The sequence below is a fragment of the Pseudopipra pipra genome, chromosome 13, assembly GCF_036250125.1.
Source record: "Pseudopipra pipra isolate bDixPip1 chromosome 13, bDixPip1.hap1, whole genome shotgun sequence".
In the NCBI taxonomy this organism is placed as follows: Eukaryota; Metazoa; Chordata; class Aves; order Passeriformes; family Pipridae; genus Pseudopipra; species Pseudopipra pipra.
The window spans coordinates 19,972,901-19,988,015 of record NC_087561.1 but is presented as its reverse complement, the minus strand read 5'-3'; the positions used below and the strand labels follow the sequence as shown (position 1 = coordinate 19,988,015).

The following is a 15,115-nucleotide window of genomic DNA, read 5'->3' as shown; positions in this document are numbered from 1 at the left end:
AGCTGTGTCTCCATCGTGCTCTTCCCTTCTGCCCAACCAGAAGAACATCTGATGGCTGGAAGACTTTCACATCCCCTTTCTGGAGGGCACTGACAGCTGGGGCTGAGCAAGGGAAGGGGCGGTGGGAGCTGCATCCTTGGGCAGGATCTGGGGGATTTATGGGATCACTGTGTTCCCCTGCTCCATTTCCGTGGGTGCTGTCACCTGCCTGCCAGTGGAATTCAGGGAGTACCGGAGCAGTCAGAGCAAGGGGTCCTGTGGGGGCTGGATGGGGAGGTCTGCCCTGAACAGCCAGTTTGGCAGCTGTGATAAATACCTCAAGTCGTGTTTGAGGGCTCAGCAGTGTTAGTTCTTGTGAGAATCACCTCTTCATTCCCTCCTGGAAAACACAAAGATCTTACTCGTGTTGTTATCTCTTTCTAGATAGCAAAAACCAGGGATTTCAACAACTTCTTCTGCTCTGGCCAGGAGGGAGATGTCAGGGTTGTCCTGAGGTAGGTTTATCTCTCTCAGCAGCTGTGGAACAGCCACTGCAGTCCCTCCAGGACCGGCCATGCCCAGGCACCTTTGAGGGACCTCCTGTTCTCCACATCTTGCTGCAGAAGAAAACCCTGCCTCCCAAGGCAGCTCTGCGCAGTTCTCAGGGGAGCACAGTTTGTAGGGTCACATCCCGAATTTAGAGACCTCAACAGGCTTCCCTTGGTTACCTCATCATCAGAGCTTCCCCACCTATTTTCCCACAGCCTATTTTTCACGTTGCTCACCCAGCAGGAGGAATCTGGGCCTTTCCTGAGGGGTTCATTGCTGAGCTCCAGTAAATACCCAGCTCTAAACCCCTTCTGTGACACAGCACCGATTCCTGGAGGTCCTACAACATCCTTCCTCCTTTGACCTCCCCTGTGCCACTGCTGGTTTACACAAAACCATTGCTCTGTGAGCTGCTGAATTCATGTGCATGCTCATAATTATTCTCACTGCTGTGGGTTCCACCAGGACCTCGTGTAGTCAGGGACAAGTCCCTAAAGGAGCAGGATGTGCCCAGGTTTCCTTTCAGGACACTATTCCTCAGAACCTGGAGGGTGGGTGAGGACCAGCAGCATCAACTCTACCCCTGAGTAGAGTCACTCTCATCTTATCTCCTCAAAATTCCCCTCTGGCATCCCGTCCCCTGCAGCCTTCCCAAGGACCCTCTTGTCCCACACTGGGTTATCAGATCCTACGTGACCCAAGGGGTACCACAGATCCTTATCCTGCTCCTTCCCACCCCTACAATTGCTCCAGAGCCTTCCACCTTCACTTGCAAAACAAACCAAGTCCTACTTGGAAATTTAAGTCTCTTGTGGGAAGTAGAAAGGCGGAGAAATAAAGGTGGAGGTGGAGAAATAAAGATAAGGAAGGAGAAGACATGGAAGCTTGGTGTTGTTTTGGGAGTGAAGAAGAAATCAAGTCCAGAAGGCAGCAACGACAGTTGGACTTGAAGATCTTCGATGTCTTTTCCAGCCTCTGTGAGTCCATGATTCCATAACTGCTGGGACACAGGAAACAGGCTCCTTGGACACTGAAACAGCTGGGAAGGGGTTTCCACAGACATATTTGATGTTATGTTCTCCACCTCGTTTCCATCTCTAGCTCTCCAAAGACACAACAAGATGGGAAGGTGAAGGCCTTGTCCATGTCTCTTCATAGGTGATCTAACATGGAACAAAGCAGCTTTGGGGGGTCCATAACTGAGCAACCTGGGCCAGTGGAAGGTGTCTCTGCCCATGGCAGGGCGTGGAACTGGATGGGCTTTAAGGTCCCTCCAACCCAAACCGTTCTGGGATTCTGTGACCACTGAAGACGGGCAGCTGGATACACGGAGTGATGACTTCTCTGCCTCCGGGAAGATCCTTCTCCTGACTCCTAAAATTATCTGACAAATAAAATTATTTGATCAATCCATGAAAAAAAAAAGAAAAAAAAAACAAACCAAGAAGAAGGAAGGAGACAGGTATGGGCAGAGCAGAACTGAAACCAGACAGCACAACCCTGCCATGGGGCAGCTCCGGGAAGGGAGTCACCAGCTCCTGGGACCTGCTGTCCTGGCGTGGCAGTGACTGGTTCTTATTTTTAGACCAAACCACGACTGGTGAAAGCTGCCAGCTGAGAGTCCAGGCAAGAGGACAAGTTGGTTTTCTGTGCTGAGACAGGGATGCAAATTCAGTTCTCTGGGAAGTTAAACTGACCAAATCTTGCTTTCCTGAGAAAGGAGCCACCTCAGGGGCATTGGAGGCCTGGTGGCAGCTGAACGTGTGCTGTGACCTTCCAGGGGTCACAGAGTGGGCCAGTCCATGGAAGGCTGGGTGGTCCTGCCTCAATATTCCTTTCACAGGCTCCAACATCTCTGCAGGACCAGAGATGGAATGTCCTTCCCCACCACTGGCATCAGTGCCTTGACGATGTGAGCAGACATTCAGTTCCTCAACAACATTTTGCACCCTTGTTTCTTTTAATAAAATAAGGACTGTGACTAAAACATTTTATAAAATAACATCCCATTGCCTAAAACCTCCTCTCCCATCCCTGTTTCTGCACTTCTTGCCCTCTCCCATCTGACTGCACACACAGGTGGGTGCTCATCTCTGCCCCATCCCCGAAAACGATTTCGCTGGAGCTCAGTTCCCTTTGGAGAAAACACAAGGATGAGAAGGGGGAAAATTTGATAAAACCATCCACGGGAGAGATTTAGGGACAAATGGGGTAAGGTTTACATCCTTTACCCCTGCCTCTGGTTGCTCATTGCTGCTTCCCACTTGGAAATGAGCCTCCACCAACAGGTAACGTAACGGAAAACACAGCGAGAGGTGTCAAACATTAGCAATGACCCCGATGAAAGGCCCCTGTGTTTGGAGAGATTCAATAAAGGAATTGAAGGCTCCTGGTGTTGATCTAAGGTGTGTTTGTTTCCCTCTAACCCTGCAGAAACTCTGGCAGAGCTTGTCGAGACCTGTTTGGGTCCCTGGGAAGAATTGTGGGACTGCGACCATGGAGAGGTTGCTCCAGCTCCCAACCTTCCTGTGCTGAGTGCATGGGGTTGGTATCTAGGCCATTTTCTGGGTTGATTTATCATGGGAACTGTTCAGAGCCCAGTCATCAACCCCATCATATATTTGGCCAAAGTGGCAGAATCGACAACCTGATGAAAGAATCCCGTAACAATTTGGGTTGAAGGGACCTCAAAGCCCATCTCTTTCCACCCCCTGCCATGGGCAGGGACACCTTCCACTAGCCCAGGTTGCTCCAGGCCCTGTCCAACCTGGCCTTGGACACTTCCAGGGATGGGGCATCTCCATGACATTGCTATCACGAAAAAGCCTTTTTGTTTAAATGCTGCAAATGACAGTATTTCACAATAACATTAATTTTTTTGCCGTTTAGCTGAGATTTTACCACGATGCTCCTCTTGACAAGCAAATCTTTGTTCCGTAACCTCCAGTGGAGTTGGTCAGAAGTGCCCAACTGTGTGTGCAAGACACAAGGAACTGGGTCTAAGTGTAAGGTGTCCCTGCCCATGGCAGGGGGTGAGAACTGGGTGATCTTCTTCCCCTTGAGCTGAAACATCCCTTGCCACTGGCACAGAGATGATCTAACACAGACCCATATCACAAAGGGAATGAGTCAAGAAAGGACTTTTTTGTTTTGTTGGGGTTTTTTTTTGCTGTTCCAGCAGTTGATAGCCAATATTAACAAACCTCACCTGCCTGGAAAGGTCAAGTAGTTTTTCAAGTATTAAAGTATTAAAACATGAGAGAAGTCCCATGTTGTGGGGCGTCACCACAGGCTTAAGGTTAAGCCTCTGCTGGAGGGTGGTGGAGCTCAGCTGGCACTTGGATCCATTTATTGAGGATCATGGGATCACAGTCTGGTTTGGGTTGGAAGGGACCTTAAAGCTCTTCTCCTTCCAACCCCTGCCATGGGCAGGGACACCTTCCACTAGCCCAGGTTGTTTAGCTCTCCTAAGGTATGTGCAGGGAGGAGAGCCTGACTAAATTCCACTTCCAGATGCTGGCACGGGCCAGGAAACCACAGGAGGCTGGGAATGCCCAGCTGTGCCCCAGGGGAGAGAACAGCTCCTGCTCGGAGCCCCGAGCAGAGGGAACGGTGGGTTTGCAGGGTCAGGAGGCTGCAGGGGGAAGGGGAGCCCGTGTTCAACCTGCCAGGGCTTTTTAATCAGGAGTCTGGGGAGCTGCTTGAAGGAAACAACACCCGTCACCTGGAGGCAGAGTAAGAGCCGCTATTTCTGGTGGCTCAGGAGTGCAAACCAAACAGGAGGATCAGATGGACAACAAGGGCAGAGCCAAAGCAAGCAGAGCACGGTCAGGACTGCAGTTGGTGTTTACATGTCAGCGGTGAAGCGTGGGAGGAATCCAACCCCAAGGCTCCCAGTTTGGCTGCTCAGGCCCCACAGCAGTGCCGGGAGAGCAGGGGGGATGTGGCTTGAGGGAGAGCTCCGTGAGCAAGATGCTCCAAAACAATGCAAAAGAGGGAGAGAAGGGAAGGGGTTTGTCTGGTGAGGTGGGACTATGGCTGTGCCAAGGGAACAATCTCCCTGCCCAGAGCAGGAGGGAGGAGAAGGAACAACGGTAGGGAACTGGCAGAGATCTTCCACTTGGACACTGCCTCCAGCACAGGGAAAAACATTACAGAAAACCTCAAATCTGTCACGCACCTCCCAGTGTTTTGAAGCCTTTGGGCCATAACTCATTGTTTCCTTTGTTGAGGTTTGTCTTTATTGAGTGAAGTTCCCTCATCCCTCACTCCCCACGGGCCTTGTTTGCTTTGGGGGAGAGGAAAGTTCTATTCTTTGCTCTTGGCAGAAAACTGCTGCCCCTCCACAGCCCATAACACAGGTCCACGTGCCTGGGGACCTGCATGGGGACAGCATGTCCTGGGCCAGCCCCCCCTCCTGGGGCAGCAGCACTCAGCCCCTGGGCAAAGTGTCCCTGCCCTTGGCAAGGGATGGAACTGGGTGATCTTTAAGATCCCTTCCAACCCAAGCCATTCCACGATTCTCTGAACCCTCTGCAGCTCCCAGCTCGGCCACGGCCATGGATGTTCCTTTGGATGCTGGAAGGAGCTGAGTGTCCCAAGATCAGCTGGGGACTCACCTGGGCCAAGCAGGGAACAGCTGTGAAGATGCCAGAGAAGGAAAGGGGTGAGTGACCTGCTGTAAACCCTCTGTCAGAGTTACACCTTCCAATATTTATTCCTTCCTCCAGTGCTTGGTCATGGAGCTCTGCCATTTCTGGAGGGTGAATAGCTCAGTGGAGATCAAACGAAACTCAAAGCCCTTTCCTTACGTTCCAAAAGGAGGATTTATTTAGTGGATTTTTAGGACTCTAAAATACACAGATCTGAGTGTTGTGGAAGGGGATACACAAGCAGCCAGGGCCTTCACAGTCCACTGCACTTTGGAAACACTGGAAATTCCTGCAGTAAAGCATCACTCCTGCTCCTGCTGGCATTCCATGGGCAGGTGTCCCGGCGGTTCCAGGCACTTACTGGGGATAAATAAGAAATCACCGCAGAAAGCTCCCAGGAGAGGCAGCAGGTGGGGAAGTGCTGCCGTTCCCAAGGAGGTAAGAGCTTGGTAGGAGAAGGAATGGCTCTCCCAAGGCTGTGTGCTCCAGCAAGGCATGGGACAGATGCTGTTCCTTGGCTCAGGGGAAGGTTCCTTTGGTTCAGAGCACTCTGTTCTTCACTCTCTCAAAGATCTGCATCACTTTTCCTGCTGGGATGCAGCCTTCCCGCACGATGGTGATGCCACCTTCCCACAGGAAGGATGAACAAGTCAGGATAATCCCCAAAGGGTGAAAGAAAGGGATGGGGGGGATAAAGCACTATCTTGGAGCAGCAAAGCCGCCCAAACGCCCAGAACATCCAAATAATAAAGTTGCGTAAAAGGACCAGAAACTTTGTCAGAAAGTGAAACCACCGACCAGCAGTGAGCCCACTCTTTGTTCAAGGGTTTGCTTTTCCACTCAGCCCCTCCCAAATGTCAACCCAGACCCAGCTGACGACACCTCAGCTCGTGCTGCTGCGTCATTGCGGACGAGCTCCCGGAACACCTTCGTTCTCGTGGTCTACCAGCAACACCCACCCTTCCTTCCAGAGACATCCACCCTCTCACTTTGGGTCACTCGTGCTCTTACACGGCAGATCTCGCTTGCACAACTGTGTTTCTCTTCACTGCCTTGTTCTCTGTCAACACAGAGGTCCTCCAAGGACATCTTTTGTTTGCTTCTCTTCATCAACATGTTTGCAAATGTCCAGGCACTCAAGAGCTGTTACTCTTGGAGCACACTGTGCTGCCAGATCGATACTTGTGAAAGGGATGGAAACACCCCAGGAGAATGCAATTGCTGGCACAAAAGGGTGGTTCTTACACTCACTTTCATCAATCTTTGTGCAGTTGACCACAGTGGATGCCACCACCTCATCAGATTCTCCATCACAGAGAACACCCTCCAGCTTATGGCCAAGACGCCTGCAGGGAGAAAAAAAAGCAACAACACTTCACAGAACTTCACATCACCCTGTGCTGAGCTTCCCCTCCATGCAGGGTGTCCATCACCACACCAGCTCGCTGGGCACCCACGTGGCAGGGGTGCCAGTGCCCGGGGTACTCACGAGATGACCATGTCGTGGTGTGTGCTGTCCACCTCCCCGCTGGGGTTCGCCGACGTGATGGCCAAGGGCCCCGTCATGTCGATGAGGTGCACCAGGACTGTCAGGTCAGGGACTCTGATCATGATGCTGTCTTGAGTTCCCACCCTGCTGTAGCCTGCTCCGACCCCTTGAAAGACAGACAGAGGCAAGGCTGGCACAACAGCTGCTGTGGCATCAGGGCAAGTCCTCCTGCTTCCTTGGCGAGTGGCCCTGCTCCCTCCACAGCCCGAGCTGGGAGTCTCTTGATGTGTGCTTCACTCTGGAGCACAAATCTGTGACAGTGGTAAGATTTTGGGTCTAACTAGAGTTAGGGACAGTAAAATTGGATTTGGGACAGTAAGGTTTGGGGTCTGACTGGATGAAAAGGAAATGATTCACGCCTGGAGACGGCACAGCTGTTTTTATGGACATGGGATCTACCTATGTCACAAAGTTTAGTTCTTGTGAGCACTGCCCACCCTCTGCCATGTACCCCTGCCCCTTAACACGCATAATTCCTACAGCTTCCTCATCCCACACTATTTCCATTGATTCCCAGAAGCCAGGGCTGAGGTGAATCATCCCACTGCCCACAGTGCTTGCCTTTGTCCATGTGGTGGGCAGGAAGAGGCAATGAGCAGGGAGGAGCCCTCTCAGCTCATTGATGCTCCATCCAGGGTTTGATCATTCCTAACAGCGAGGGGCTTGGAGGAGGTGACCCTCCCAGGCTGAGGAGCCTCCCTTGCTCCTAGCTGAAGAACTCATCATGCTGGCTGTCACTGTTAATGAGTCATTCCAGCTGATTAACACCCTCTGCTAAACATCTACCAAAGCATCTGAGAGCTCCAGAGGTGATTCCTCAGGACAAAATGAACAGAATCCCCCCCCCCTCACATCCAAAAGGGTGTGTGGATTGCAGACCTGCTGTGTTGAAAACATGAAAGAGGGAGAAAAGGACTGTCCTGTCCATCTCACCCAACTTCTTCAGCCACTCTCCTTTCTGGATAATGCAGCCAACACCACCAGGGTAAACATTTTCCATGAATTCCCAGAGCAAGGGGCTGATGGGGGGAGCAGCTGCTCGCAGCTGGTCCAGGTTTGAAATGAAGATGCAGATGGGCTTCTCCTGAGGCCTGTCCTGAAAAAAAAAAAACAGGGAGAGAGGAAGAGGAAAAGTAGGTGAAGAGACAAAGTTTGCCTTGACAACCTCAAAGCCCGCTGGGATCCTGGTTTGTGGGCTGCCCAGGGACCAGGAGCTCCGGGCAAGCAAGATGCTGTCTCTGCACAAAATGTTGAGCAGAGGAGGGGACCAGGCTCTGTGACTGATGCCACAGCTCAGATCTGCATGTGCAAGTTGAAGAAGAGAGAGAACAGCAGCCTGCCCTTGGGATCTCAACAGGATGCGTCCAAATCCCCCACTTTAGACATATCCATTGCAGGGACAGCAATGCTCTGCTCATTATCAGCATTTTTAAGGCCTTATACACCAGGGACCTGAGTTTTTCCAAGCTTATGCTGGTGCAAATCAAGGTCAAACCTACCAGTTCATGATGGGATAATGCACAGAGGGACCCAACATCTCCAGTGCAGCCTCTGAAGCAAATTTGCTGCAAAACGAACAGTGAGATGGAGGGGAAGTAAAACAAGCTCACAAAGCAGTGTCATTTCAGTCCTCAACTGACATCAGCTCCAGTGGGGCCAAATGACTAAGGAGCTGGGCATGTATTTACATTCTGTTTATATTATCTCATCTGCAGGGAAGGTTAACATTGGCACCAGAGCAGCCCAGAAAAGACGGCCTTTGTTGCCGCTGTTGGCGCTCGGTGCCAGCTGAGATCGTCTGTTATGCTTATTCCTCCAGGCTAGCCAGGAAATTGCCTCATGGAGCACAGACAGGCCCAGGCTGCAAAAGTTGTGTTGAAGGTGCAAACTTTGTGGCCGGTTCCAGCACTGAATGTCTCCAAAAGTCTGGGGAAGTTTAGCCCTGGGATTCTGATTCAGCACTTCGGGAGACAGAGAGGACAAACACAGGTTTGGACCTGTCTGTGGTGAGTGTCGGGGCTGTGCCAGCTTGGAGCTGGGCTTTGCCCTCCCCAGGAGGGCAGGATGGATCTGCCTGATTCCCAGTGCCCTGTGCCCAGAGCAGAGGGGGCTGTACCCCAGGTTGCTCAGCACAGAAAGTGGTCCATGATGTTCTGGTGTGGCTGCTCAGGAGCTCTATCCATGGTCAGTTCTAAGTCTTAGGACAACTTGAAACCAGGGGCTCCCCTTCCTGCTTCTGCATGAACTCATCTCATTGCAGGTACAACTTCCTGGGCAGGGGCAGAGGAGGGGCAGGGACTGAGCTCTGCTCTGGGGGGACCAGGGACAGCAGCCAGGGAATGGCTGGAGCTGTGCCAGGGCAGGCTCAGGTTGGATCTCAGGCAAAGGTTCTTCCCCCAGAGGGTGGTTGGCAGTGACCAGGCTCCCCAGGGCAGTGGGCACAGCCCCAAGGCTGCCAGAGCTCCAGGAGGGTTTGGCTGATCCTCTGGGGCACAGGGGGTGACTCTTGGGATGGTCCTGTGCAGGGCTGAGGGTTGGACTCCATGATCCTTGTGGGTCCCTTCCAGCTCATCATATCCTGTGAGTCTGTGATCTGTAGGACATAGATCCAGGTAACCAGCCCTGTGTTCACACCTTGATCCTGTAGACCTTCTCGATGGCTTGGGGGTGTTTGCAGGAGGCTGCCAGGGCATACACGGTGTCTGTGGGGACCCCACACACGGCCCCCGTGTTCAGCAGCGCCGCGATGGTCCTCAGGCCACTCGTGCAGTGGGACTGGGGGCACACACAGGTTGGGGGGTCCTGGGTGTCCTCCTTGGAGCTCCCAGCCTGGGAAGAATCAGGAGGCAACAAAGACATTACGGTGGGAAGAAGGAAATCTGTGAACCAGGGGGTGGGATTCACCCAAATGCAGGTGGACTGTGTTCCCTCGGTAGTCAAAGGGCACAGGCAGCACTTCTAGGGATGCTTCACCCAAAGTAGGTGACAACTGCAGTTAATAAAGTCCAAGAGACCAACTCAGGGTGGACATTTGAATTCAACTCCTGAAATCGGAGGAGATGAACCCCACCCAGCACAGCGACTGCTTCCTGGAGAAACAGCTGCTCTCCAAAATGATTGAGGAAACTCAGAGAACCCTAAACCCAGAGGAAGATCAAGTTTCAAGTGCTTTCTCATGAGTCTCCCGTGGTTAGAAACACTGATTTTATGAAAATGTTCCTCTGCAGCAGGAATCTGAGCTGTCAAATCCATCACCCCAGTGAGGGGGGACTGCCTTGGTCGGACACAGCAGGTGGTAAGGGAAGTTTGAAGTTCATAGATGCAGGGGGGAACTCTTGCTGTCCAGTCTGGGGAACTTTTAACTGCCCTGCTCCCGAGGTTATGACATTTAAAACTTCAATCTACCAGGAATTCTTGGATTGGAGGTGGCTAATTCCACAGGACATTCCTTTTGGAGCAAGGTAGGAGTGTTGTAAACACCCCTGCCCTTTCTCCAAGTTTCCATGGCCACTATTCCTAATGAAACAGAGCTCGTTTCCAGCTCCTACAGAAGTGCTGTGACCAGGATTTCGAGTGGCACTAAGGGATTCAGAGGAAGGGAAATTCCATGGAAACCTGAAGACCCCAGAATATCCCTTCCCAGCAGGGAAGCTACACCATCACACAAAACATGTCTTACTGTGAACAGAGGAGGTCCCATCATCAGGAGGTCCTTCCCAAACATGCAGTTTGCCAGCGATGCTGTTGCTCCGTAGAAGCAGAGGATGCTGAAGATGCTCAACACCACAACTGGAAAAAAAAATGGAATCAGAGGCAGGAAGGGTGATGGAGTCACCAGCCCTGGAGGGATTTCACAGCTGTGTGGATGTGGCACTGGGGAACAGGTGGCCTTGGAAGTGCTGGGGGAATGGTGGGACTCGATGATCTTGGAAGGCTTTTCCAACCTAAATGATTTTATGCTGCTGTGAGTCCACTTCGTGATGATAAAATGGTAGAAAAGCTTCTGCTAAAGGACCCTATGGAATTAAAAATAAAATTTCTACCTGCAGCAAAGCCAAAGCTTCACCAGAACTGCAGCCAGTGACACCACTGGCACATTTAGCCCATCTCACACCTCAGCTGCTGGGAAGTAGGACTGTACAGAACCTCTGGAGGCTGAGCTGATCCAGCAGGATCAGCCACACCTAAAGGTTTGTTGGAAGCTCAGGGCCCTGGGGTTGAGAGGCTCAGTCCCTGTTGCCTGCACACACCAGCCTTCAAAGGAACCCTCTCTGCTTGCTTCTTTCCACACTGAGCTTTCCACACTTCTCCCCAACCCAGGACCCGCTCACTGCACTCTGTGGGAAGGTTTGATGACCAAGTTCCCCTAAAACTCACTTTCAAATGGCAAAGGGAGGCTGTCCAATGTAAAGAGCAGAAAACAGATGCTCAAGAGCTCCATTGCAAGGGTCACACAGAGCAGCACCACGTTAAAAGAGGAAGCTGTGGAAAGAAACACAAACAAAGGGCCCCACATCAGAGCATGGCCCATAAAATGGACGTGGAACAGCAGAAGGGTTCCTAAATCAACTGAATCTTGTTTGATTTAACTGAGCAGCCCATGATCTGGTTTCCCTGGTTGAGGAGGAGCAGAGGCACGGCCATGGTTTGTTCAGCCCTCAGGTTTCACGGGACACGCTGCCAAACCCTTGATCTGCCAGTAACTGTGCTCACATGGAAAACACTCCTCAGGCAGCCAAGCAGATCCTGATTTACACCAGCTGGGCTGGAGTGTGACTGTGGATTTGTGCCAGTGGCCCAGTCCATCGAACACTTTCACCTTATTTGAACCTTTTATTTTCTTTGAGATGTTCTTCTGTTCCCTTGGGACTGTTTTTTCTAAGCCCAGCTCAGCTTCTGTTACTGGCTGTGGGCAAAACATCTCAGCTGTTGCCTAATCGGAGTGACAGGAAGAGCTGAGCCTCCCCCACCTGTGCATTCCCACCACAGAAGCACTAATGACCTGACCCCAAATAGCCCTCCATAAACAATCCCATTGGTGCTGAGACTCACCTAGAATGATTAAAAAAGCATTGAGCACCAAAAAGGCAACAGAACCAGCGGTGAATCCCTCAGTGTTCCCTGCGCCAATGTTCAGCAGGTGGCCTGAAATAGGACCAGCACATCTGGTTATGAGCAAACCATGAAGAGCACGACAGAAGAATGACAGAAGGGGGACAGATCTGTGGCTGGAACTACTCCAGCTCAGACTAAAGGAGGGTGGCCTCGTAAAGAAAACCTCCTGCTGCTTCTGCAACGTGAAGTATTTGAGGTATTAACTGGAGAACTGGTGGTGACCATCCAAAAATAGCTGATGATTTTACCTCCAGCTCGTAATCCTCAGGGTCTGGCTGAACACATCAGCAGCTCCTGCCACACCTCTGGAGGAACAGCTTCAACTCTCCCCACAGGTGCTCATTTTAATAGGGCCTGGCACGGAGGCTGCATGGACACACTGCCCACCTGGAGCCAACCACAGCTCTCAGAGCCCGGGCTCAGCATTCTGAGAGCTTCTCTCATGGCTGTCACCAACTGGGATGAACTTCTCCAGGCTGCCAAAGGATAAACCTGGAACCTGGAGCCTTCCACCGCCTAAAAAGCATCTCCTGAAGCATTATTGTGAGATAACAGCCCAGAGACATCCTCACAACATTTTAGCAGGGAGATCTTGGCCTCTGTTGGAGTTGAAGACACTCTTGGCCCCCTGCAGCTGTGTGTACCAAGTGCCTGTGGCAAGCGCAAGCTGGGACGTTTGGGCGTTACACTTTTGCAAGGAGGAAAATTGGTGAACCTGACGGGACTGACTCTCCCGTCAGAAAGAAGGAATTACGTGGAATCAAGCAATCTGAATTCCCTAAAAGCATCCCCTTTTTTAGCGACCGAGCCACCCGGGCGCCCGGCCCACACGTTACCTGCCAGGCGCAGCCAGGCCCAGGCCGCCCAGAAGGCAGCGTAGCAGAACGGGAGGACGGAGCCAAACCTCCTCCCTCCCCAGGCCTGGATCCTGCACACGTAGAGCTGCCCCACGGCCCCCGGGATGAGCACGGAGGGGATGGAGAGCTGCTGCCTGCCGGGGTCCCCCAGGCCGCCCTGGATGGCAGAGGCCGCGGCCAGGCCATTGCAGATGTAGAACAAGGCGTCGGGCACGGCGGCGCCGGTGCCGCCGGGGAGCTCCTTGGTGCTCGTGAGGAGGGCTTTGAGGGCCACCAGCGCGGTTTGGAGAGCCGAGCTGGGCACGGCCTGGGCGCCCACCGGGATCAGGGCCTTCTCCCCGATGGAGTTGATGAGGCTGGCGAAGGTGGCGTACAGGGACAGGGCCGTGCAGAGGCTGCAGGCGGTGCCCAGGAGGGGCTGAGCGCCGGGCAGTGGGATCTGATGGATGAAGGCCGTGGTGAGGATGACGAAGGAGGCGTTTTGCAGCATCTCCAGGGTGTCTTTGTGGGTGGACATCAGGAACAGCGTGCAGGCGGTGGCCAGGAAGAACCACCCTCCAAACATTCCCAGCCTGCTCTCCTGAGCTCGGGGCAGCCCAAGGAAGGCGGTGAGGATGAACTCTTCCCAAGACATCACCAGCCAGTAGAGGCTGTGGACACCAAACTTGGTTGTGTGGTAGGCGTCACCTCGGAGGTAGCTGTAGAAGCTGGAGAGCAGCTGGCAGCTGGAGATGATGGAGATCCACACCGCCCCGACACAGAAGGTCTTCATGTAGCCAAAGAAGTAAAAGGCGAAGATAAAGGGCGACACCGTGTCGCAGATGTTGCCCAGGGCCATCGGCTCGGCATACTTTGTGTTCTTTTTCTTTTCTTCCCCGATGGCCTTGGAGGAGCTTTTCTGTGCCGACCCCAAGAGCAGGACATTGAAGAGGGGGTGCCCGAAGCCTGGAAGGACGTAGCGCTGCGTGATGCCCTTGAGGAGCAGAGCCACCGCCCCGTACAACCCGCAGGTGACAATGACCAGCTCAATGGCCCCCGACACCACCAGGGCCCACTGGCAGAACAGGGCGACCGCCTCGAACACCAGGGCCAGGGCGAGGGCCCCGAATATGAAGGGCATGACGTAGTTGACGGTGGCCGAGCAGAAGCAGAGGACGAAGGAGATGGAGATGTAGGCCACCAGCCCGGCCACCGCGCTCTGGCTGGCGGAGAGCTGGGCCGCGCCGAGGGGCAGGAGGTGGCTGCCGTTCCCCACGGGCAGGGTGGTGTTCTGCGGGGAGGGGTAGGCGGCCGACACGATCCGTGTGGCCCCGTAGCTGCTCCACAGGGCGGAGAAGGTGAGGAAGGCCGCGCCCCCAAGGTGGTCGTACTTGCGGAAGGCGAGGAATCCTGCCAGGAGCTGGACGAAGCCTCCAATCAGGACGAGGTGGACACCTGAGGGACATGTGAAGTGGTCAGGTGTGAGGCAAACCACAAAAGGGCTTGAGCTGCAGGAAGCGGGTCCCACAGCCTTCCCGTGAGCAGCCCTGGGGCCACTGCCTTCCCCTCTCTTCCTGCCTTTATGTCAGATTTCTGTGTGGGTGCTGAGCCCCTTGGCACGCTCGGTGTGGGGAGCAGGCCCAGGAGCAGTTTGGGTGTAGGAAAGTGGCAGGGAATGGCACATGGAAGGTTTGGACCAGACTCTGGGCAGCGGCTGAGGAAGGAGGAGCAGCCACCCCCAGGGGCACACAGGCAGCCCACATATCCCCAGTAATGGTGACCATCATCCCACGGGGATGGCTCTCCAAGAGTCCATCCTGCCAGGTGCCACCAGCTTGGGCTTTCACCTCCAACCAGCCCCCGTGGTGTCCCCCTGAGCAGCACCACCCACCTGCCAGGATGTCCTCTGCCCCCCGCGGCCTGAGGCCGCTCTGAGCCACGGCGAAGTTCTGCAGGCAGAGCAGAAAGGCGCTGACCACGTTGCCCAGGAGCCCCAGCACGGCCGGCTCGCTGTAGAAGACGGCGGCGAACCCCGCCATGGCCCTTCCAGACAAAACAAGAGCGTCGGCCGTCGCCCCCACAACCCCGTCGGCGTCTAGACCGGCACTGCTCGGGCTCCCGGCCAGCCTTCAGAGCCGTGCCCCTGCCCCGAGGAGGGAGCAACTGGTGACAGGCTCAGGTGTTTCCATGGTGCCTCCCCGCTCCTCGCTCCAGACAAAGGCTCGATTCAAAGCACCACTTTAGGTGCCTGCTTTCCGGAGTCCTATCCAGAAAAAACACACACAGGCCATTTAGGCTACAAGGAGTTCTGGCAAAAACATGTTTAGGTGCCCCAAAGCGCTGCAGGTGGTGGGGATGGTTCCTGTCCCCTCTTGTCCAGGCTGCTGGAGATGGGGAGGAATGAATAACCCAACGTGGATGGACAAACATTCAGG

At 53.7% G+C, this 15,115-nt stretch overlaps 1 protein-coding gene across 2 annotated transcripts; it reads right to left on the bottom strand.

Moving 5' to 3' along the window:
- Positions 1-5,330: 5,330 nt before the first annotated feature.
- Positions 5,331-15,106, bottom strand: LOC135421658 (uncharacterized). Of its 2 annotated transcripts, XM_064670276.1 has the most exons (10): positions 14,572-15,106; positions 12,681-14,135; positions 11,782-11,874; positions 11,107-11,211; positions 10,409-10,518; positions 9,364-9,558; positions 7,663-7,825; positions 6,670-6,835; positions 6,432-6,526; positions 5,331-5,806 (listed from the first exon to the last, which is right to left on the bottom strand). In XM_064670276.1, exons 1-10 carry the CDS (start codon positions 14,717-14,719, stop codon positions 5,721-5,723), a joined length of 2,616 nt encoding a protein of 871 aa, XP_064526346.1. In that variant the 5' UTR covers positions 14,720-15,106; the 3' UTR covers positions 5,331-5,720. The 2 variants fall into 2 exon arrangements, with proteins under 2 accessions (XP_064526346.1, XP_064526347.1); XM_064670277.1 differs by lacking the exon at positions 9,364-9,558.
- Positions 15,107-15,115: the final 9 nt, after the last annotated feature.